The sequence below is a fragment of the Cinclus cinclus genome, chromosome 2, assembly GCF_963662255.1.
Source record: "Cinclus cinclus chromosome 2, bCinCin1.1, whole genome shotgun sequence".
Classification (NCBI taxonomy): Eukaryota; Metazoa; Chordata; class Aves; order Passeriformes; family Cinclidae; genus Cinclus; species Cinclus cinclus.
In genome coordinates this window covers 80,429,995-80,455,462 of record NC_085047.1, presented here as the reverse complement: position 1 = coordinate 80,455,462, position 25,468 = coordinate 80,429,995, and the positions used below count along the sequence as shown (strand labels likewise).

The 25,468-nt window shown below is 37.0% G+C and overlaps 1 protein-coding gene across 1 annotated transcript in view; it reads right to left on the bottom strand.

Annotated features, from left to right (window-relative positions):
- TPP2 (tripeptidyl peptidase 2) overlaps positions 1–25,468 on the bottom strand; it is a 50,097-nt gene that overhangs the window by 8,638 nt on the left and 15,991 nt on the right. The window contains exons 11-27 of the mRNA XM_062514948.1: positions 24,124–24,272; positions 23,885–24,000; positions 22,152–22,320; positions 20,085–20,242; positions 19,514–19,590; positions 18,753–18,859; positions 17,792–17,946; positions 16,526–16,642; positions 14,871–14,971; positions 12,750–12,846; positions 12,354–12,491; positions 10,827–11,071; positions 10,550–10,628; positions 8,651–8,689; positions 2,033–2,184; positions 1,832–1,928; positions 836–966 (exon numbers count right to left, since the gene is read on the bottom strand). Coding sequence (XP_062370932.1) covers positions 836–966; positions 1,832–1,928; positions 2,033–2,184; positions 8,651–8,689; positions 10,550–10,628; positions 10,827–11,071; positions 12,354–12,491; positions 12,750–12,846; positions 14,871–14,971; positions 16,526–16,642; positions 17,792–17,946; positions 18,753–18,859; positions 19,514–19,590; positions 20,085–20,242; positions 22,152–22,320; positions 23,885–24,000; positions 24,124–24,272 — 2,127 coding nt within the window. The remainder of the gene's footprint in view (positions 1–835; positions 967–1,831; positions 1,929–2,032; positions 2,185–8,650; positions 8,690–10,549; positions 10,629–10,826; positions 11,072–12,353; positions 12,492–12,749; positions 12,847–14,870; positions 14,972–16,525; positions 16,643–17,791; positions 17,947–18,752; positions 18,860–19,513; positions 19,591–20,084; positions 20,243–22,151; positions 22,321–23,884; positions 24,001–24,123; positions 24,273–25,468) is intronic.

Genomic DNA, 25,468 nt, shown 5'->3' with positions numbered 1-25,468 from the left:
CTAATGGATCAACTTACCAAGAAATGTTTAGAATTAAGTTTATTATGTCAAGCCTTTACTTTTATAGCAGCAATTCTAGAATTACACACATCTGGATTCAGGATAGCTAGAAGAGATGGACTAGCTTTACAATTGAAATCTGGTATTTTGTAGATAATCAACAAAGATGCATCTCCCATTTTAAGGGCCTAATATTCAGATCTGCTGTTCTGTTACAAAAACAGCACCATGCTACACACAGCAAAAGCCATCACTTATTCTCCAGACTAAGCTGTCACCTTCAAAATACTATCTTCCTAAGGCTATACATACTGATAATACAGAGGAGCTATCCAAAGCTAAAGAAGAACAATGGGTCTCAAAAATACTCTGAAGCATGGTCATCATGCTTTTCACAAATGAAATCTCTTGCAAGCAGTTACTTCCTAGGCTGATGTAAATTTTGTCTTCAAATACAGATGGGAAAAGGTTGCAAAATATAAAGAAAAGACAAGTAGCATTAAAAAACAGACACATCTACTAATACTCCAGTGGTCCCTCTGAGTTTAGATTAAGCTTGATACAACAACTTAATATCCCATTTTTCTGATACATCTAAATCCTGAAAGAACCCTTGTTTATTTTATTCAATAAATAAAAATTGGAAGTTTCAGTGCCCCTGCATTCTGGAGATAAGAGAACACAACCATTGTGTAGTCATATTTTAAATTGCCTGTGCCACAAAAGAGTAATACAAGTTATCAAAAAAAGTTAGTAATTTAATTTCTTACATGCAGAGACAAAGTACATAGACTACAGAAATAGGATGCAGGAAAATTATTTACTGGGTAGGTACTTTTTTATAGTAGTTGCATCAGGCCTGGGATCAGTCTTCATGGCAAAATATACTGCTAATGCTGTTTGATCAATGTGAGAGATTACTGTATTTGCAGCTTCAACGATTTCATCAAGTCTTTTCATTCGTTCCTAAAATAAGAATATGAAGATGTTCAGCACTATGAAATCACACTACTTCATTGTTGATTCTACTAACATTAGGGTGACTGCAAAGCTATGCAGAAATAACATTTGATAATTCAACATGTTCTTTTCTCCACTTTATTCAAATTTTGCTTAAAACACCCTGGAAAATCTTCAAGATTTCCTTCATACTTAGTCCATTTCACTGAAAACAAACTGTGAAATATGAGATTAGAATATGCAAAATGCAAAGTTTACAGAAAGAAAATCACCTTTCAGTACAAATCAGTATTCTTATATGAAGAATATTTAATTTGGATATAAATACAATATCAGAACCAAATGAAAAGAAAAATATTCAAGCTAGTGGCATATCCACAAAGGTGTTTGTCTTTAAGATAAAAAAACCCAAACCTATGCAAATCTTCTGTTGACAGTTCCCATATTTGAGGACAATGATGGAAGATGGATTTAGCTGTGTCACTTTAGGGGGTTACTGTCCTCAGCTGTCTGAGTCATGCTGCTAGCAGAAATTACCAGTCCAGAAGAGGAGCAGAATGGGATGTGTATTTGTCTCAGTAGCCACCATTCAGAATAAAATGACTGTAGACTAAGTAAGTAAGAAAACAAAATGTGTTCAACTGAACAAGGCATAATTTGCTGAGCAAACACTTTGGTTAGGCATACTTTCCTTTATTCTGCTGTGGGATTATGTAAATCACAGTCAAGTGAGGCACCCATCACTTTATTTAGAAATTTCTGCTTTTTTAATACTGAGTACTTCAAACTCAAATGTGCACAAAGAAAGACTTAGTTGTTTAGGCTACATGGGTGTATTGAAACAAATCAAGTTTAAGACATGTTAAATAACCTTTTCAGAATCCAGCTGATGAAGTCTTGCAACATAGAGAGGAAGATGATTAGGAAATGCTTCTTTCAGCTCACTATACATGTCAGTGGCATCGAGCCTAGAAGAAAGGAAGATATAGCATGAAAGTACATATTTGGATTATTTTTGTGAACTTCAAGCTGCTTCAAGCTTGTGATAATGACATCATGACAGTAGACATACTTGGTCATCCACTGTATTTTTAGGTCTCTTAAAGCTTCAGCAAATTCTTCTTTTGCATCTTTTTCTTTTTCCTGTTCTTTTTCTTTCTCCTTGCTGCCATTTTTACTCTTTGATGGTGATGGTATCAGATGATAATGAACAGTAAGGACATCCTGAAGGTGGGAAAAGAGACAAATATTCAGAGAGATACAGCACAATTTTTTAATGTCATATGAAAGCTACATCATAGCCAGCAAATACTCTGAGCTACACATACAGTGAGTAAAGGTTCTGAGAGCAAAGATATTAGCCAGTAAAAATTCAGGAACTGCTGTAATTTTTTATTTTAAGCAATGCAAGGATATAAATATTAAAGCAGCACTAGGTAAACACTAGGTATAAGAAAAGACAGCCTAAAATTTAGCCACTTTGACATTTTTACATTCATGTAATTTTACATATTTGTTAGCGGAAGGAAGGCGCTTTTCTGTTTGCTTGTTGATAAAAAAGCAAATAACTTGGTTAAAAGGATAAGGGAACAAAGAAAGAGATCCTATCCTACAAATCTGGCAATAAACAAATGAATAAAGATAGCTGAATTCTAACAAATAATACCACAGCAGGATAAGCATGAAACATATCACAGGACATGTTTATTCCTCCCAAGATACTATTTCTTCCATGTGCATACTGAATTAGCTGCAAGATCCACAATCAACTGACTTCCAGTTTCACTTGTCTCTCAATTCTAATTAAGTAGACACAACAGCAAAATTTTTTTAAACCTTAAATGGTAACATAGAAACATCACTATAGTTTGAGTTTGTGCTACACTAGTCAATCATCACCATGAGAAAACCAGTTACATCTATTTAAAAGGAAAATCCTAACTCAGACCATGTTGACATCCATTTCCTGACAATTTACATGTAAGTTTGCAGAAAAGGTAGTATTATATTCCATCCATTGCTTCCAAAACGTCAGCATGCTGGGTGAGGCCACTTGTTCATTTTGTTTACATTTTTATTGCCATCTTTAAATAAGCCTCTCCTTAAACCATGTGGGCACATGTCCCATTACTTTACATATATGATTCTTCACAGAGAAGATTACATTAAGTTTAAATCTTCTAGACGGCACTACTCTGTTGCAACATGGTGCAAAATATTAAGTTGCAAGCTCAATTACTGTGGCAATTTAATTAGTCATACCAATTATTCCAGAATACATTTGTGGGAATGCTTCCCATAAACCAGGTCAGTGTTGTGTAGTAAAATAAACCCTTGTGTACAAGATGGAGTTCAAGTTGCTTAATAGCAAGCAAAATGGTGACAGAAACCACAATAATGCACTTCAACACTACATTTCTGAAACATTTGAAAGTCATGCTGCAGAAAAATTTTATCTGAGCTTGTAGTTCAAACAGGCCAGCACCTTGCTGTGGATTACAATACTGGTAAAGGTGACTTCAGTATTCCCTCAAAACAATTTGCCCAGTTTCTTAATATGTAATCACAGAATCACAACATGGACATTTAAATACTTTTTTTTTTTACTAGTGAAAACTAGTTTACATGACTAATCTGCATTAAAATGCATCTTTCACAGGAACTACCCTGCACACATGTACTGTAAATATGAAGTGCAAAACCAGTCAGTACACCTAAATAAACCTCCAGTGAGACCTAGGCCAGAGCATGACAAAACAGGTCATGGAAATAAGTACACACAGGAAGATACAGTGGTCAGGAACATGGTGTGTGGATCACTAAGGTACTTTGAAGAGTAGAAAGCAACAATATAGTTCACTAAAGCAAACCAAACATTTTAAGCAGTCCAAGAAGCTAGTTCAGCACAAAAATCTTAACTTACAGTATTTTTTAAAAGATGTCCTCCAACGAAACTAGTATTTTCCTATGAAAGAAACCTGCCTTTCTAAGAAATATTCTTCCAAGAGTTGAGGATTTTCTTTTTGGAAAAACATTTTCATTTCACTTGGCAGCATATTTTTGGAGTTGTGTATCTACATGACCTCTGCATTCTTAAGCCTTGTCTGTATGAGAAGGCTCTACAACTCTGATTTAAGTTTCAAACCAAACATAATTGGATTAACAAAATCTCACTTATGTGGATGAACGCTTGCATTTTGAGAGACTAACTCTATGTGGCTAAACCATCAACAGTAAAATGTCATCTCCCTGTTCTCTCACATAGGTACTGTTGGTCTCATAGGTTCTGCAAGCCTTACATGCTATGACCATTGTTTCAGTTTCAGGCCCAGGCACCCTCCTCTCAAAATAGCTTACAGAGTAGACTTCTCCACAGACCTCAAACTTATTTCATGGGATAAATAAAGTTTAGGTTATTATCACATTTAACTATTACAGGGCACTAAGATGGACTGAAGGCTTCTTTATTTTACCTGCAAACACTAAGATGATCTCAGAATGGCAATTAATGGCAAAACATACATCATTAGAGAGTAAGAAGCAAGGCAGCTCTTCATAATTCAGCACTCCAACCTGTTTTCTTATTAAAATTTCCCTCTGATAGCTACAGTAGTATACTAGATTTCATTTTATATGTAACTATAAAATGAGAGCTATAGACAGAGAAAGACAGCAAGTGAGCATATCATCCACAAAAAAATTTTTTTAAGGAAACTTTCAAATTCATCCTCTAAAAAGACAGGCAGTATTGGGAAACTGGGAAGCAGAGAGGATATACACTTCGGGCTGTGTACTCTGCGGAGTCTCGTAAGCCTCACCGGGTTTACTTTTAACTGAACTACAAACTACACACGTAAACAAGCACAGTGCCATCAAAACAGTCACCTCTTAAAAGACCTTAATTAACAGTTAATTTGGCTTCAAGATTTCAATTTAGATTTCTGTCTGTGTTTTAACACCTAGTATTTTATATGTAAAAGACATATAAACTATTGTTATTTGTCCTTCAAAGCATTCACAGCAAAAATAACTGAAGGGAAGAAAGGTACTTCTAAAAACACAGCCCAGGTCTCATTTTCCATTTAATAAGTATCTTCATATTAATGCCTATCTGCACATACAGATGAATATACATATAGAATTTTAATCTGTTTTAAGATGCATACAATTTGTGCAGTATTACTTATTTTTACAGCAGCTCTCTTTTAATGGAAACTTAATGGAGCTTCTTGAAGTCACCAGGCAGGCTTACACAAAATTGTATCATACACTTCATCCTATTTTTGAAAGCCTCATGGTTAAACAGGGATAGTGTATTAATGCTCAAAAGGAAGTCACCCCTTTTACAATTGACTTCACAATAGTATTTATTAGTCTTCCACTAGTAGTGATCAATATCTGCATAATGCATTTCTTGCTTTAGGCTAGAAGAAAGGATAGCAGAATAGGGAAACAGGCAAAAACTTTCCATCCCTTGGCTAATTGTTACATATTGCTGTTCAAAAGCTGCATTATGTAAATCAACAACAACAACAACAACAAAATCATTCTTATAGACCTGAAAAAGTCAATTATATGGTTTTCATTCTAACTATGTTCTGGACAAAGCTTGGAGACAAGGGGGAAAAAGTAATCAGACTGTAACTGCATTACAGATGAAAACAAAGACACCTGTTTATTATGTGGAGAGAACCCCTTGACATTTTTGCACAGCATAAAATAGTTAATTATCTTTGGAAACCTAGGCTGCTATTTCCTGGCAAAGCCACAAGCTGCTTTTATGCAAAACAGAGATGCAGTCAGGTGGATTGAAACCTGCTGAATGTCCAGGCCCAGAGGGTGGTCAGTGACAATGCAGTTGGAGGTCAGTAACTAACTGTGTGCCCCAGGGGTCAATACTGGATTGAACCCTGTACGATGTCTTTATTAATTACTGGACGATGGGGACAGAGGGCACTCTGTTTGCTAGTGACACCAAACTGGGAGGAGTGGCTGAGATGCCAAGGGAGTCTGCTGCCATCCAGAGGAACCTCAAAAGGCTGCAGAAATAGGCTCAACAAGAGCCTCATGAAGTTCAACAAAGAGAAGCACAAGAACTGGAAAAGAATGAATGCAGGCACAATCCATGCTGGGGGCCATCCAGTAGGAAAGCAGCTTGGCATCCTGGTGGACACCAGGTTGAACATGAGCCAGCAGTGTGCCCTTGTGGCATAGGGCTCCTAATCTTACAAGAGGGCATGGACCCATCTTTGAAAAGTATGAAAAAATCTACGCATACTTTTTTGAGTTACTGAATCAGAAAACAAATACATAAATAAGATTTCTGTACAGGAAAACATCTTAACTGCATGTAGACCTATGATAGGGCAGGATAAATATAAAATATTTAAACTAGGAAGGCCTCTGACATGCATTCTGGGAAAAATAAATTAACCAATGGAGCTCTAACAGAAAAATGCTTTGAAATACACAAGGATCATAAAGTCCAGCTCCTGGCCCCACACAGCACCATCCCCAGGAGTCACACCATGTGGCCAAGAGCATTGTCCAAACGCTTCTTAAACTCTGTCAGGCTGGTGCTGTGACCACTTTCCTGGGGAGCCTGTTCCAGTGCCCAACCATCCTGTAGGCAAAGAATCTTCTAATATCCAACCTAAACCTCCCCTGATACAACTTCAGGCCACTTCAGGTCCTGTCATTAATCACCACAGAGAAGAGACCAGTGCCTGTGGCTCCACTTTGCCTCACGAGGAAGTTGCAGACTGCAATGAAGTCTCCCCTCAAGTCTTCTCCAGGCTGAACAGATCAAGTGACCCCAGTTGCTCCTCATACATTTTCCCCTCAAGGTCCTTCACCATCTTCGCTGCCCTCCTCTGGACACTGTCTAATAGTTTAATATCTTTCTGATATTGTGGCACCCAAAACTGCACACAATATTCAAGGGGAGGCTGCCCCAGTGCAGAGCAGAGCAGGACAATCCCCTCCCTTGCCTGGCTGTGATGCTGTGCCTGATGAACCCCAGGACAGGGTTGGCCCTCCTGGCTGCCAGGGCACTGCTGACTCGTGTTCAACTTCTCACCAGACAGGACCCCCAGGTCCCTTTCCATGGCACTGTTTTCCAGCATCTCATTCCCCACTGTGTACCATACACCCAGGGCTGCACCATCTCAGATGCAGAACCCTGCACTTTCCCTTGGTGAACTTCACAGGGGTTGTGATTGCCCAGTCCCCTGCTTTGTCAAGGTCTCTCTGCAGGGCCTCCCTGCCCTCAAGGGAGATGACAGTTCCTCCCAATTTAGTGTTGTCTGCAGACTTGCTCAGTATGCTTTCCACTCCCGTGTCCAAGTCATTAAAAAGATGTGAAGAGCAGAGGGCTGAAGATGAAGCCCTGAAGAAATCCACTAGTTGATTTGCTGCTAGCACACCAATAAGTAATAGATAGAAGTAACAAGGACAGTTTTTATTTTGGCTTGGGCGATTTTACTGCTCAGATCTGAATACAAATGCCTGTCCTAAAACCAAAGGGAAAATAAAAAAAACAAGCAACCAAAAAACTCCCCCAAAAAACCACAATCTCTGGCATTTGTTTACTAGGTTTTGTTATACAAATTGTATCACTATTAGAGTTTAATTCCCTTGTTAGAGATTCACTTAGTGAAGATCTTACATACTATTTACCAGGAAGCCATGAATTCACATGGGATCTTAAATTATCCTTCTGAAAGCGATCTGCATGATTTTCAGGTATGAAAATAAAACTCAGCAATGTACACTAAAATCCTTCTTGGAAAGCCTAATCTGATTCCCATGTGGTTATTATTACACCAAGATCAGAGTCAGTTAGCAGGTTCAGCTTCCAGCTTACTATTCACAAAATAACAGAATATGACTATAAACTGTGTTATTCGTGGTTCTCAAGTCTTACTTCTAACAGAATCCTGGGTAATCTGCATGTCACTCGAGAACAAAGTACCATGAAATCAACAGAAAGTAAATACCTTTACAACTTAAGAACAAGAAAAAACCCAGTACCCTTATACAAGTAGTCTAGTGAAATATACTTTTGCATTTTCTTAAACAAACTGTTTCACACTGATTGCTGGCAAAATATTGTATTACGTGATGTGAAAATATAAGAAAGCACAATATTAAACACTGTTATACTAAAAGTCACCCCCTTTCTAAACTATCTTATCTCTTCTGTGAATACTACTACCTGCTGCATGACTGCATAAACTCTAGCTTCCTTGTATGTTTTTTATGACTGTAAAGAAGACAACTCCCAGTTCTGTAGATATCTAATAGTTAGATATTCATTTCAAAGTGTTAGGTTCACATTTGATTCTCAATCTGCAGACAGAATAGGCAGAAACACTTGCCACAAAAACTGAACCACAAACACTGAACATTCCTGAGTATTTAATAATAAGAAAAAATTGCAGACCACTAACACCACATACATTTTAATAGCACTTATTGCAGAAGTACACCGATGCGCACATGCCTCTCAGCTGTGTGTGACAGTACTGTTTTGCCATTCTACCAGTAAATATACTTAAAGTGCTGAAGTAAATAACTCAGGTCTAAGCAGGTAGATGAAGGAGACAAAAACCAAGACTGGTAGACAAATACTTTAAGTCATATGCAAAAAGACTTCAGTATATCTTTTTCAAAAACTAACATTCAGTACCTTTTTAAATTTTCCTTGTCGCTTTGCTGCAGACTGCCCCTGGGAGTTAGAATAACATACTGTAAGAAAACATGCACACACCACACAGGATGGAGACACCTTCTCTGTACAATTACAGTTATACTTCCAACCTACAAATTTCCAGCTTTTAGAGTCACATCAATGATCAAACATGCTCTTAAAGCATGCTCTTTCAGATTTTTAAGATTAATAAACCAATGCATCACTGTATATACAATCCATTACTCCTGCAATATAAGCAAGTGTTGTTAACCACTTAGCTTCAATTAATAAATTACAGAAATTCAGCCTCAGAATTTTAGATTTTTGACTGTTTAGTGGCATTGTTCTCTTTCATAATAAATACAGACAAATTAAATACATTTTCCCTTACCTTGCATCCACACACTGACTTAGAGACAACTTTGCTGCCTAGTCCTCCTTTTTTGTCTCCTGGTATGTATTGAGGTTCACTAAAGGCAGCAGAAAGTATCAGATGCTATTTGATACCATCCGTTTTCCTTTGAAATATGACCACAACAGTAATGCCTTAGACTATGACATGAGAAACACCTCAGCTAGAATTTCTTTCTGTGTAAGGTCTTAAGTATTCTCCATCACATGAAATTTGACAGGCTGAATCTACCTATCCTCCTGCTTCCTTTTCCAGAAACCACTTTACATAGCTATTTAATCCGGTTTTAAAATAAAACATGCAAGATTGCAACCAAGAGCTCAAGGAAGTGCACAATTACAGCAAGGGAAATTAAATCACACTAGTGTAACAGATTTATCATGGATTTCATAGAAGCACACTTGCAACCTTGCAGGAATCACAAAGAAATATTAAACTGAGTATTTTAGAGCTTCTAGTTACTGGGTTTTCCCACAGTGACACATAAATTCTCCTGATACATTCTCAGCTGCAAATCTATTCAATCTGCCCCAAAAGTACAACCAATTCAGACTGAATTAGCTAAACTTTTATGCTCAACAAGATCTAAATGTACATGCCAACCCACTCAAAGAAACTTATTTTCTATGAAGACATACTTTAGTTTTATACATGTTGTTCAGCCACCTCTAGTGATATATGGACATAGATCAACTACCTCTGAGTAAGTATCACCAAGACTGACTAAAATTTAGTCTCAGTTTACCATCTGTTTAAAAACAGCTAAGGGAATCTTCTAAACACTGTAGCACCAGATACACAGAAAAGTGACATAGTTACTATAATCACTGTTGCATTATACTTATACCAGTTAAAAAATGTTTTTCACAGGATGCTGTGTTACGAGCAAAAAAAGATCCTTCATCTTTTTTTTCTAGCCTCGCACACAGATCTTATACCATTCTGTTGAAGCATACAATCATACCAGTGGTTGACAACATCAGTGTGCAGCAGGTAAGAAAATCTGTTTATGTATTTGAGTCAGCAAAATTCCTCCTTGGTAACAGTAACATATATGTGTCTAGTAAGCATTTGTTTTTGCTGAATATTGCATGCACGCAAGGAAAAATATTACAGAACCAACATGCACATAACACTATATGCACGTATTTTTCATTCAAAAATTACAGTAAGCTAGGGAGTTACATAAGGTCAATTTTAAAGCCTCCACACCAAAAAAAAAGCAGTTGCTTCTAGAAATTAAAGATTTCAGAGCAAAAGAATTAAAACTCAAAATTTCGAAAATGCAACTAAATTTGAAATTAGAAGATGAAAGTAATATTAGAACTACTTAGAAGTACAACTGCTTCTAAAATGTATTATGTTACCAAACCTAATGCTATTCAAAGTACTACCCCATACAATACAGCACTTCCAGGCATGCCATTTGCTTGCTACAAAAAAAATTCAGAAAAACCCCCCTGTCATCCATTCCATATACTCACAGCTTTCTTTCCAAGTTCTGTTTTAGACAGAGTAAGACTTCCTGCAAGATAACATCCTGGTCCTGCTCCTTTAGGTATTCTGTTCAAGGAAAGCAAGTTCTGTGTTAAAACCAGTTCACTAAGGGTCCATGGAAACTACAATAAATAAGCCAAACAGGGAAAAAGCAACACGAGGAATTGCCAAGCCTGGACAGGCAGACACTATTGAAGTATCATTTTACTGAGGTGCAGAGGCAGCTGCTTAGATGTAGATGAAAAACAACACTCCATAACTTACTTGTCATCAGGCAGAGATGTAACAAAGAATGGCTGACTGTGTTTTGGTGGTAATGTCAAACTGTTGGATTTCTTCTTCCCTAAGAGAGCAAGGCTATGGTTCTCATAAATATCTAAGCTCAAAGTAGTAGACAACCTATGAGAAACAATAAATGGCAGGTCTTTGATGCGATCCAGCTCACTGTTCTGCTCATGTCGAATTTGTAACCGAATAGTGTAATCTCCTTTTTCCAATTTCACAGAATACTGAAAGAAAGAAGTTCTCATAAATGCCAAGATTCAACATCTTACCATTCATAAAAACCCCAAAAATAAGACTGCCATGTTTTGAAAGCATTCTTTCATTTTTTTCAACCTGACAGGGTAACACATGGCTGTTTTTCACAGTAATATGCTAAGTCTCCTTTCTGATACTGTTGCAGTGTAACAGAAGGCAGCCCCAAGTACAACTCAGAACTACCCTGCTCCCAGAATCTCCCTTTCCTGGGCTAGGAAATGTTTTCTGTTGGTGGTTCTTCCTACAATAAATAATTTTTAGAATCATCCTATGATGCACAACACCAGAGATATACAGCATGATAGTCCACCAGATCTGGTATGGTAATAATGGTAAGAAACCATTACGGTGATGTTTAGATTTTACAGCACCTTAAAAATGCAGGTTAAGGAATAGAAGCTGACACAATGCAATTTCTGAAAATAATTTATAAACTGTAAGGCATGTCTCTTGAAACTACCTTTTGTACACTTCAGAATGATCAATCTATCAAAATTAACATTACATTGATGATGTTTAACTGTGATTTTACATTGGTAAAAAACAATTTCAAAATCAAAAATAATTAAAAAATGTTTCTTATTACTTCTTTCCTGTCTTTTATTTTTTTTTTAATTTCTTTCTACTTTCCCCATGATCCAGACACACAGTCTGTTGAGGCAGAAAGAGATTCCCACTGAGAGTAGAGTATCTACAAGTGCTGTGCAAAAAACTCCCTTTCAAAGATGGCAACAGAAAGCAAATAAAGCTGAAGCACTAAAAAGGCTGTTTAAGACTATCAATAGCACAGAGGACAGTGTTTATGAATACAGAAGCCTCTCCTCTATCAGCACACAAGTCAGACTATAGAAAGACTATAGTCAGGAAAAATAATCGATCCTTTCTACCTTGCACAGAGAAGTTTAAGGTATTGTCTTTGTAAAAAAACAAACAAATTACACCATTTTGAACTCATTCATTGAAAAGCACCAGAACAAGTTGACAGTTTTTGCTCTCTCTCGTTCCTCAGGAGTAAAAAAAAAAAAAAAAAAAAAAACCAAAAATCACATTTCATGACCACATACCTGTATTTTCCTGATACAAATACATTACCATTGAACCTTGTATGTCTTAATGTGAACACGTAAGAACATTAAAAATATGCATCAGGAAATGTAAAGAGCTAACAGAAGGCCTGGGAGGGGAAAAAGAATGAACACTTCCATGTTTTTCAGCAATAAAAAAAGGTAAAATAAAGACATTACTCTGTACCTGGTGCGGATAGGCATCTCCTGAACCCATTTGTCTTTTGTTCTGGTCAAAAATAATCCAGAGTTGACTATCAAATTCAGATTCATACAACAATTCACAAAGAAGTGGACAGCTTGGAGTTACTTCTCCACTCTTAGGCTATTAAAAGAAAGGTAAAAGCATTTAATTTACTACAGAATAAAACAAGTACAATCCCTACATATTCAAAAAGATAACTGAACTGCAGCACGTTTCAAACAACAGTAGCTTTTAAAGTGGACCAAATCAGAATTTTGATTGTAGAGACTCTAGAGGTCTTTCTCAGTGAAAGCTAGTTAAAATTAGGACCTGGTTTTAGAAAACATAATGTGTCTATTAATAACTTAGAAAAGAGCAAGCAACTAATGTAACCCTTACCTGATGGAAGTTATAGGTCAAAATCATCTCATACAGTTGACGATTATTTGGTAAAATATCTCTGGAGCCCAAAGGCTTTATTTTTGCACTCACTGGTCTGCAGTTAAACAAAAAAGGTTCTACTGAGAAACACGTATCCTCTACCAAAAATTGTCTTGCTTAAGTAGAAGCATATTCTGAGGTACAACTGAATTCAGCACATGCCATAACATCTCATACATTGTAACTATCCAAGCAACATAAATTCCTCAGTTAAAATTAATGTCAGTTAAAACAAGGTTTAGTGACACTACAGACGCTGGCAAAAAAAGGACAATATAGTAAGCATGTCGAGATGCTCAAAATTAAAGGCCATTAAAAAGTTTAAGGAAAATAAGATCAGGTTACGTTTCTAGTATCCATGCTGAAATCAACACTTGCATTGGTAACTGGAAGATTAGTGGCACTGCAATTAGAAGACAGAACAATTGATAATTCCTTGTTATAGAAGGCTGTACCTTCAGAGAATGTAAGAAGCCTTACAGTAATCTGAGTAGTAACACAGAAGAATGCACACTACAGAGCGTGTATGTTAACTCAAACACAGTTGGGAAAAGCAGCTAAAGTTCAGGTAAGCTAAACATATTAGACCTCAAACATCAGAGAATATAAACAAAATAATAATGTTATAAAAATTTCTAAGCTTCAGAAATAAAGAATAGCAGAATCAGGGTGGTCTGGCATAATTTAAGTTTACATTTCATTCATTACATCAGATAACCTCTACCTACATGAAAAGAATTTGTCTCCAGGCTTCTGCCAGCACTTTCATCACAAGGGCACAGAATAGTCACCCAGTAAGATATGGGTGCTGGGTCAGACCACAAGACCATTTAACCCAGGTTTCCTAGTCTGGCAGACACTGGATAGACTGCTGACAGAAGTCTTAAGAACTGAGTAATACCACACACGATACGTCTCCCTAACATTCACACTGCCTCCAAGCATTTGAAACAAGAGAAAGAATGAAAAGCAATTCAGTAATTCTCCCACTGTGTTATGAGTCATTAGTTCATTCAAGAGACACTACTCCTGCCTTAAATGAAATACATTATTTCTCCATAGTTTACTTAATTGCAGTTCATTTACTGTCAGATGAGTGAAGTAAAGAGTAAATGCTTTACAAAGAGTGAAGAGCAGTTCCATTTTTCCAACCAAGAATGAGGCAAAACGATATTAAGGGACTATTTTATTTACTCATTTAGGGCACATCAAACAGATTATTTCTGAGTCTAACAACAGGTGATATGTTCATTAAACCCCAGACAACCTCAATTCCAGTTACAAGTACCTAAAAGCCCCAGGTAGAGCCCAAAGTCTCCACTGACAGGCCCAGATAATGAAAAACTTAGGATTACTGACTATTGTGAAATTGTCCCACATCTCAAAAGTACCACTTGAACCACACAGTAGTTCTTTTTCCTTCTGAAGTAACCAACTTTAATCACCACTGCACCGTTTAGAGATTTTCCAGCTAAGTTTTTTCTCCAAATCAGCATTTGTTAAACAAGGTAAACACAGCTTTCCCCAAAAAAATCTGCACCAAATTCTACAAAAGCACTTCTAATCAAACAAGAGAGAAAGAGAGAGAGGGGGAGAGAGAGAGAGAGAGGGAGAGGGAGAGAGGGAGAGGGGACAGTCTTCCCAGGCCAAAATTTGGCAGGATCCCAAGCAGCTCTTTGGGGAAAAAACACCAAAACAAAATGAAAAAACCAAAACAACAAACAGTAGCACATAACTCCAATAACTACACATTCTTTCTTTAGTTATTAAAGTATCTTTTACCTCTAAGTATCTGGAAGCAGTGAAATATTTTTGCAAATCTTTCTTCTTTCAAATTAGCCTGAGTAATTTGTTTTGAAAAAGTGACCACAGAGAAGGCTGACATATTAATTGATGGTGACAGATCTGTCAATCAATCTGTCATCAATCATCAATCTGTCAATTGATGCTTCCAAAGCTACTTTGAATTTGACAGGAATATTTTTGTAATCCTGAATTTCACTGATAATGTGTTACTGTTTTAACTCTGCATATGAGCAGTTTTCCCAGTCCCTCGAAACAGCTCCCCAGAAACTCTACCTGAGTGTTTGAACCCAGCTTTTCAGATTTATGCATGGAGCAATATCTTCGTATTTCAAGAGGGACTGAACATCAAACCGTGCGATGCCTTCTGAAGCATGCTAGAAGAAGAGTATAGAACAATTATGCTTCTGTGCACTTACAACATCAGATGGAGACCTCCTGTTACAACCCTCATAATTACTTAAGCTGTAATTATTTATACTCTGACAAATAATACTGTGTAATTTTGAAAGTGTCACAAGTGCACCTCTATTTTACAACAGCAGATAATACTTGGATATGCAAAACTTATACAAACAAAACTTAAGCTCCGGGTGTTCATTTTTTGGCCTTCCTTATTTAAACACTTTGTACAGAACTGGTAAGTCATACTTCAGGCAGGACTGCATTTGTTTGTGCATTTAGGATGATTTACTTTCAATGTGTAATTCAGTACATACAATATAGAATACTAAAACAAGTGTTTTATGGTGCTTCCTAGGACTTATTACAGAATAGATTAACTCTGCAAAAGAGAAACAATGCTGCATACCCAGACTCGGTGATGCACAAAATAATTCAAAAAGTTTATTTCTAGCAGTATCCCATGACAAAGATGCTAGTACAGGAGTACTGTTGAAACTTATTTTATGAAAGTTACTGGTGTTCAAAAAGGAAGGGGAAGACTATTTGTTGTCTCTTATTTTTCACTGTCCATTATTCATATGGTATAATCCTGTTGTGCTGGGGGCAGCTTCTGTGCACACCATCACCAACAGCTCTTGTCTTTTCTGTTCTACCAGTTCAAGACCTGGTACCTTAACACACTGTACCCACTCTTTCTTCCTCAGTTTATTCAGCTCTTATAGCCTGAATACATCCAAATTCACCCACAGGACAGCTACAATTTACTCTGGCCTTTAGCTGGAAAAAAGGCAGGAGCCGAGACAGATTAGCATGGTGCTGCTTCATACAGGCACCAGCTCTCAAAGCGCTCTCTCCTGAGTGTCAAGCCAAGCCAGGTTGCATAGGACAGCAAAGAACAAGGGACCAAGACAAAGTACTGTAGACATCACACTAACACTATAAGCAACTTTTTCAATCCTTTAATATCACAGACCATTAGGAATTATGACACTGCTCCACCCACTGTACCTTTAACTGCCCTAAATGATCAATCTCAAGCCAATCACCAGATCTCAACAGAACATTGAATAGAAAATAAATTTTGCTAAAATTTTACTCTGAATATGGTATTGAGAGTGCTGTTGTTTTAGCAATGGTAGTCTAGATGTTCAAGAACTGTGCTCCCAGCAAAGTTTATTTACATAAAACACTTGGAACTGTAAGCATATTTATATTTTCAGCCTTCTAGTATATTTTTTTCTACTAGTGCTGAGTTTAGGGTTTTTGTTTGTGTTTTTTTTCCCTTTCTTTTTTCACTACTGGTTTATAATGAAAAGACAGAGAAAAAATCATAAATAATGGTAACTGGTATTTCTCTGGGACTGAACTCCTATTTAACAATTTTTAAGAGAGAACATGAAAGTTTCTCATACAAAAATACTTTTATTGTTTCTAAATACACGCAAGAAGGAAGAAAAGCTGGTTCTTTTTCACTGCGATACACAGAATTTCACAGTAATTCAATATAAGCACTCTGGAAAACTTACCATGTTTAGTTGAGGAGCACCACAAAGCACACCATGGAAAGAAATTGTGTAATTAATGCTAACATCGCTAAGGCTTGCCCACCACCGAGCAACACAAAATTCAATGGTTTTTCCAGCCTGAGTAACAAAAGCACAAAGTTAGATTCCAGGTCCCCTCTTCCTCTTCTATTGACCCCAGCCTTCCTAAACCCAAGCCAAAAAAAACCCCCCAAAAAACCACCAAATCAGAGTACAACTCAAAAAAGACCTCTTATGTCCAGTTTACTCCAATTGTACAGATTTCTACAGTACCAACTAAGACATTATACTTGGCTCAGAGAACACAAAACTCCAATAAAACAGCATGACTGACAAATGCTTCAAAACAAGGAGTGCTGGGATACACCCTACAGAGAAAGGTACTGCTTTTAAATGTACTGTCTTCCATTCTTATGCCTCAAACTAGGCAGACAAGTTAGTTCATAGATCAGTTTATTGTGTGTCCCCTAAAAAACATGTATTAGAAAAAAAGAGATCTCTCTCTCTCTCTCTCCCTAAGATGACACTAAACTTGAGAGGTTTGGGTTAGTTTTGTTTTTGCCTGATTGGTAGGGTTTTCTGGATTTTTCTTGTTTCAGTTTTTAAATAATATGATGAAATAATGTGTCAACAGGACCAACATAGCTTGTGGTCCCGCACCTGATATTTCCACAGGGGGTAAGGGAATGAATGAATCACGCAGAAATTGTAACTACTCTTTGGTGTTAGACCTGTACAATTAAACTGAGCAAAGCAGGGGACAAACTTCAGGAGGAGGCTGTGTTATCCTCAACCCTGAACTGTTAGCTCATTCCCTGATTGTTTTTGACTCTTGAGTTAGCACTGTCCAAGCTAAGACTCCTGTACCTAGGATGTATCAATGTGAGCCAGCCAGTTACCCCTGGCTTCAAGATGAAGATATCCCAGACTACCACATTAACCACTAAAGACAAAATATGCCAAACTAGCCAACAAGGCGTAGCTGCTATTTCAAAGGGAAACAAACTGCTCTGTATAAACAAGTACAAACAAATTGCAGAGATTAACATGCATTATATTACTAAATAGCTCAGAAACACTAGCAAGCTATTAGAGATCTTTTCAAAACTGAAAATCAGATATGTTGACTACTGTAACGAACACACAAAGGCTTGTTTTTGGGGTTTTTCTCCGGAAAAAAATCCCAAATAAATTATGTTATATTGTACTGATACATTACTTTATTTACCTCACCCTAAGGTAACTTACTAAGACAGGAAATGCTTCAGTCACCGAGCCTTTTTCTGGTAAGGATGAAAACTTGTAGAACTCATGACTTCTGTATGCTTTTTGTTTCACAAGCTGAACAGCATGAAGCACAAACTTGGCAGTCACATCAGCTGAACATGAACACACTGTCACTTCTAGATTAAAGGAAGAGAAATTTAGTCTGAAGACACAAGAATTTTAGAAGAAAAGCAGAGATTTACCAGAGAAACATGACTTTCACAAGTCATTTGTGATTTAAGAAGTTATGCAGTACTCCAAGTGCCTCTACATGTGAAAACTGCTTGTATATCAGCTAATTCCAAAAGTCCTTTCAGGTTAAAGGAAAATCAGCTAAGTTCAGAGGATAGTTAAAGAAATATGTGTCTCACTTCAGCAGTCTATCCTATATAGATGATACATCTGTACTATCTGATTAATTTTGACTGTTTAACTACAAATTAAGAGTCTTAACATCAACTTCAGTCAAAATGAAGTATTTTTGAAAGGATTATTGTTTAGTAATCTCACAAAGAAAGATAAGGAAAAAAATCCCCTTTTTTCCTACTTGCAAAATTATGAGCTTTTTACCCTTTGTGAAAATCACATTTTCTTCTGTTATGATTTCTTTCAACATTACATCCATACACCTTAAAAACTAGGTAAGCCTCAGACAGTAATACTTTTCAATAAACATGGGGCATTCCTCCATGTATACACAACCATTGCAGATTGTTATTGGCTGGTTTCTCTAAGACTTAGAATCAAGATCCTACTATACCAAAAACTGTGAAATGACTCAAAATCACTCATCTAAGAGCTTAAAAATCAAGCAAATAGTTACATATTAATGGGCCAAAACCTTCAGTATTTATTCAGGCGGAATTCAAAATTATTTTAAATCAACTTTGTCAAGTCTGACAGATACAATTTTTTATTTAGTTAATGTGACTATTTTCCTTACCAGCCCACGTAGCTCCCTGTGGAACATCAATGAAGTGCCTTTGGATCTGACCAGGTTTAAAATGAACATCTGTGTATGTCAGGTCATAGCCTGATGATTCATCTACTCTGTATGTCAGAAGGAAAACACAAATAGTAGTCAAACAAGCTGTGAAGCCAATTTCTGAACCATTTTTAAATGCAAAAATACTCTAAAATGTGTACAATGAGGATATTTAGCTTTTAACACCAATTATTTTAATCCTAATACAGAATCTGACAGCACAATGTATCAAATAAATTTAAGATGTCAGCTCCACCACACTATGTAAACATCTTCCCCATCTCCCTGAAATTACAGTGCTTAAACAGAAGTATCACAGAATCCTCATTTTCAGTGGATCTGCTTTTCCTGGCCAAGTGAGTCACTGAACTGAGCTAAGGTATGGAAGCAGCAATATTTCCATGAACAAGTTAGAGAACAGCTACTTTGCCCTCTGGCTCTATGTACTCTAGTTCATCTGACATAAATAAAAAGAAACAAACTCCAATTGACCTATACATATGAACAGTACATTTACTGATACTTTGGTCAACAAGCCAAAAGGCATCTGTATGCTGATGGACCAGGAAACTGCTGCTACTGTGGCTAAGCCCACCAGGAAACACTGCAGTCATGACCAAAACTATAAAAAAAAATCATAGCCTTATAAGTCTGCTGTAAGGATCTTTTCAGGTGTTTGTAGAAAGCTCAGGAACTCTCAGAGTTCTGGATTTACTCACTTTGTTGGTATAACAACAGTTATTGGAACTCTGAACAGAGGGCCTGCATTAGGCATTGCTGTATCGTATCCACACACCTATAATAAATAAAATTCAACTCAAAATTTTTATCAGAATCAAACTATAGAAAACAACATTCAACTTAAATTAGTTGCAGAGTATTTTGAATCACTGTAGTTGTAACTGAGGAGAAAAGGTCATTTGACCACTGTCACCTTAGAAATAGTTAAACACTAACAACCACTGAGGAAAAAAATATTTTTCCCATTTTGATTAATTTCACCAAAGGAAATAAGATTAAAGAATAGTTATTTATTTGGCTAATGTTTTCTAAATGATTTTATTTTTCAAACACAGACTCAAAGTTCTACAGGCATGTGCTATACAACATTGTATAGTACAACTACTGCCAAACCCTGGCTTCAAATCTGTGTAGTGAAATACAGTGTGACACTATTTTCTGGTCTGTAAAGCTCACAGATTTTATAGAAATAATTTTTAAAGAAATAAAAAGTTGATAGAGACCCCATGAGGGCACAAAATCTTGCTCAGAACACCAGTATTTCCATACCTCAGTATAATGTACTCCTTCTCTTAGGCCACGTGGATCCACACGAATATTTATGTGTCGACACTGGTTCATGAGTTCTAAATGACTAGGACACTGGACCCATGGTGCATTTGAAGTTAAAGCTAAATGAAGCTGGAGAGATATTCTTTCAGTGTTTTCTGTCAGGAAACAAATTATAAAAACAATTCAGTAACACAAATATGTGCACATAGTCCACTGTAACAGTATTTGACATTTAAATACACATATTGGTAAAATATAATAGGAATCAACTCCTTAGGGCCCCTGGATCTCAGATTCTTCACAAAGGGAGTGCTCTATACTACTTCTTTTAACTTGACAAAAACAGAATAGCAGCAGTAGGCAGTAAAATAAAGGTGGTAGAATAAAACCAGCTTTGAAATTTCTCTCCCCTGGAACAGTCAAGCCTGACAAAGTCAAAGGTAGGCAGGTAAGCAGTGCTTCAGTTACCCACAACATAGTCTGGAAGCAGGTATAAACTTCCTTCTATAGATCAAGTGTTGCCTAGTGTAGAGAAATACAACAAAGCAATCACACTGATTCTGAATGCTATGCTAATCACCAAATTACATTTTAAAGCATACTAAGCAAGAGGTAAAGTCTATTAAAATTACTATGAAAATCTAGTCAGACTTTGCAAACAGTCAGTCTGGCATATTCTGTAAATTAGCTTCTATGCCAAAAATGCTATGCATTAAAGCTCAGCTTCCAGAAAATCATCCAGAGCAGTTGAAACATTTTAGTTATTAGCAGCTTCCTCCTGCTCAAAAGATTTTTGACACTTCGAATTTTTTTTCCTGTTTCTTAGTCCTAATTAAGCTTATCTCAATTTTCAGACCCTTAATCACATCTAGATTAAAGTAAGAAAAGAGCACTCTATTATAAGTACAGGAGAAGCAATAAAAGCTCAGAGAGAGCTTCAACAGCCAGACTGAGCAATCAGCCTCCCTAAATGCTTATTCACAGTTTCTCAAACTCAGTCTTCTTGAAGACACCAGACACAGCACAGAAATAACAAGGGAAAACAGGTACCAGGGAAAACCAGGGAAACAACATCTAAAACTACTGTGTGCCAGTCATCCATTGCAAATGCCTAATTGGTTTCAGATTGCTTATTTCCTGCAGAAGTCCAGTGAACAATTATTTTGTGTCATATGTTAAATTGAAAATGCACCAATTGCAATGTAAGCTGTCAAGCAATTAAGTTATTTGGAGTCAGTAACCTGCCCCAATTCAAACACTTTCTGCCCCTAAATAAACTCATTCCTTTGTCACATGCCAACCTACTTGATGACCAATGGTTTTAGGAAAGGAATAAACTCAGTAACAAGCTCTCACATGGCTCACTTTTTGAATACAACATAACTCAGTGAGTTCCAATTTTTAATAACTAAAGCAAGGCAAAAGGGTTTGCTGAAAAAAAAGTCATACCTTATTTTGATCTGCAAAAGTTATTTTTACCCTTTTAATAAAAAAATCCATATAAACTCCTATACTGCCCTTAGATAGCTTTATTAATTATCAGATACTGAATGGAAGTCTAATTCATTAAACAGGATTCTTCTCCAGTTGTAAAAACTTAGATAAAGTCCAAATCTAGAATTTATAGTCTTCAAATAACTGAGAAGGTAATTTCTGGGTGTTTTCATATTTAGAACAATCATCAACCTTTGCCAAAAGTTATCTACAACAAAACCCCTGAAGTTCTGTAATTTCATGAAAAATCAGGGAGCTATGATTATTCTTCTCTGTTTCTCCCCAGCCCCTCAACTTGACTTTAAATTTCTACAGAATAAAGAGAGATCTTTTTTTCAGTGAGAGGAAGCATGAAGCAACAGTCTCCCCAAACAACATGAAAGCCTGCAGATTGAAGTCCGAGGTTGGAACAGAAAATTTATTTGCACACTGTTCCTTTACCATGGAACTTAGGGTTACATTGACTCCTTTTGCAGTATAGATTCCTATCACTCCTCAATATCACAGCTTTTTGTTTCAAGCTGACATTTGTAGCTCTTTGCACCTCCACCTACAAAAGCTCCTTCCTACCTGTATTCTCAGGAAAGACAGGTTCTATGCCAACCCCATGATCAGATGGTGCCACTATCTGGGCTGGATCTCTGAGGTAGATTCCACGGTTGCTGCCGACAGTAACTGTGAAGCCGATGTTACTTGTAAATGATGAATTCTGAATGAGGTAGTCATAGGCTTTATCAACCTGTTAGAAAGAAAAAGTTCTAAATTAACAAATTTCAACTTAATAGCAATTTATGCATATTCTCTTCAATATGAAGTGCTGAGCAAGCACAGCAATAAACAGCAAAGTACCTCACAGGCAACTGCACGTTACTCAGTACGGAAAATGCGGCAATTTTCACAGTCTGCAAAGGCCACAGAGGGCCCAGAAAGCCAAGAACTTGAAAAAACCAAACAAGTCCAAGTCTCCTCTGCTATAAATCCATTGTAAGATTCCTATTCAGAGATTACTTTGAAGAAGAGGCCTTCAATGCCCAAACCTACTATTCTGATTTAGGCAACTTTTTCATATGTGGTGCAACACTAGTTAAAACATTTAAAACTTTTATATAATAAGAAGTTGAGCAATACAAAAGAGACAAGCAATGAAGTAACCATACAAGTTTTATATATTGATATGGAGTAAAGAATCAGGTTATGAAATGGGTCTAAGTACATGAGCTGCCACAATCAACTCACATGACAAATTCACCTTGTTTTAAAAAGACACCCTTCTACCTCACTCGCTATTTACTGACTACAAAAATCTTAAATTCTCTTCTAGTTGACAGCAAGGAACCTTCACCAGCAAAGATTAGGGCACTCTCCTTTGAGACAAGTGGACATACAACATCCCGTCTCCCAGATCAATTCTAATAATATTTTGACATGGGATTTAATCATGGGCTACTAAAACACCAAATATGATTGGTGCATTTCCTTTTTTATTTGATGTGGCTACCACCACTGCTGGCTTCTGCATCAAACTCAGCATTACACGTGCATAACAAACATTACCTACTAGGTTCTAGCATCTCCAGAATGTGAGTTTGGGCTAAGCATTTACTATCTGGCATCTTGAAGCACAAGAGAAAAATCTTAGTACTTCTATATGACCAGGACAAGAGTGACTACAGGCAAAAACCAGGCCCAGCTCTGTAAGAACATAAGTTTATGCACAGGGAGACAGTCAGTCAGTATGCCTTCATCATACAGAGCATCACATCAGATTTCTAAGCTACTCTGAGGCCCACAGGAAACTATGAACACCCAGACTGTTTAGTGCAGGCCTGCAGCCAAGTCACTGTACAACTGCAGCTGTACTTCTTTGTGAACCAGTGTTTCTGTTTTCATTGCCCAGAACTAACAGTCCCAGCTTTTCTCTGAACAGAACAAATTCAGCTCTCTCTGACAACACATCGAAATATTTTTGGACATTAGGACAGAATTTAGTTGCCCAAATCCACATGTGAGTGATAAAAACCTATATCCCACTTTTCTGTCCATGTATCTTTCTGATCAGTCTAAGAACGTGAACAGTTATCACAATTATTTTACAGTAACTGCATGCTGAAACTGGAAGAACCTTCTCATTCCTCCTCCCCTCCCACTACATTCCCTTCCTCTCCCGCAGTGAGATTTGAGACTCAAGTGACATGGAAAAAAACTGAGTGATATCACCTCAAAAGCTGCCTTTTTATTTTTTGTGGGTTAGTTTTTCACCAGCAGTTATTTATATTATACCAGCTTTTTTTGCTTGCAAGTACCTGAATAATGCCATGTCCTTGTGCAAATACTTCTATGTTTTCAGCTTTCACTGCCGTATTTTCTAAAGCTCTTCTGACAGAATGAACAGTGTAATGAACATTATTAGCTTTGAGTCCTGAAATTAAAAATAAGGTGTTACTGGATAGAACAAAAATTTGAAAGCAACAGCACTTTAAGAGGAAAAGGTATCTAATCTCTTTTAAACGATGCATCTATGTTTAACATTGTAGCACTTTACCTGACAATACTAATGCAATGCCTCCACATGCATTGGGAGAAGACATGGATGTCCCGTTCATGAGTTGTGTTCCTCGCAGCGTCCAGTTTGGAACAGAAGCAATAGCACCTCCTGGGGCACTGATACTTACTCCAAGGGCTCCATCAGTGCTAGCATTAAAAAGCAATGGTTAAAACACCAAGTTTTTTTTTTTCCCCACTTTAAGATAAAGCTGTTAGTACAATTTAAACAAAAAAATCACTTTAGAGAATATTCACTACATTTTTCTTCACTAAATCCATTAACCCATTAAATCCAAGAAAAAAGCATGCAAACAAGAAATAATTGAAAGTATCATATTAATCATCAGCTGTGCCTGTTTTACAGCAAGAGGTTTCTAAATTTTCACTTCAATATTCTCCACCAGGCTTCAGTTTAGCCAGCAGAATACTTTCTGGGGTTTTAATTACAAAATGCATACAAACTAACCTATTAAACACTTCAATAAATAAATCAGTTTTCCACGTAACCTATTCAATGGTTACTACTTCTAAAGAAAAACTGTAAAAGGAAGGGGGGAAGTCCAGAAAAGATCCAAAACCTAGACTTCTAATTCTGCATGTTGACAGCTCACTACCAGGTCAAATTTTGAATTACAAGCCTGAGACAAGAGGGCAAGGAGAGAATGCATAAAAAGTAATGTCAAGAGGTAGGTCAGGATCAGCTGGCCCTGATCCCTAAATACCACCTTTTTTTCACAAGCATATTTAAGAACAGAGCAACTGTGTGCCTATGGCACAGTTAGAGTAGCATCTAGTTTTCAACTCTATGAGCCAGATATCGTCCATCCTTCTTGACCTGGATAGACAAAAATAGCACTGCTTGAATAAGGACAGCCCTGTGCCTGAGCTACTAAGTTCTGTGGAGAGGCAGGTGATTTGAGGGTACTTATACCCCACACTAATAGTTTCATATGTCTAAAATCAGTATATTCCAAGTATGATACTGCCATGTGGTGTTTGGACGTATTTTATATAGCCATATATAAACCCATAAAAAGGTTCTGCATCCCAACACTTCTGGACAAGCAGTGCACTGCACATCTCCCTGAAAACCTCTACTGCTTACTGGGACAAACTGATACCTACATCAAGACTGCTCTAACAAACTTCAGGAACTCTATAGTCATCTGCATATTGCACCCAAAACAAGGAGAATCATCCTTTGGCCAGACTTGGCCTTTCAGCTGACTATTTTACAGGGCACAGCAACTAAGCACACAAGAAGTGGTCTATATATACATGTGTGTATATAAGTCTATCAAAATTAATTACAGATTGATCTCCCCTTCTCAGCTGAAGGCAGA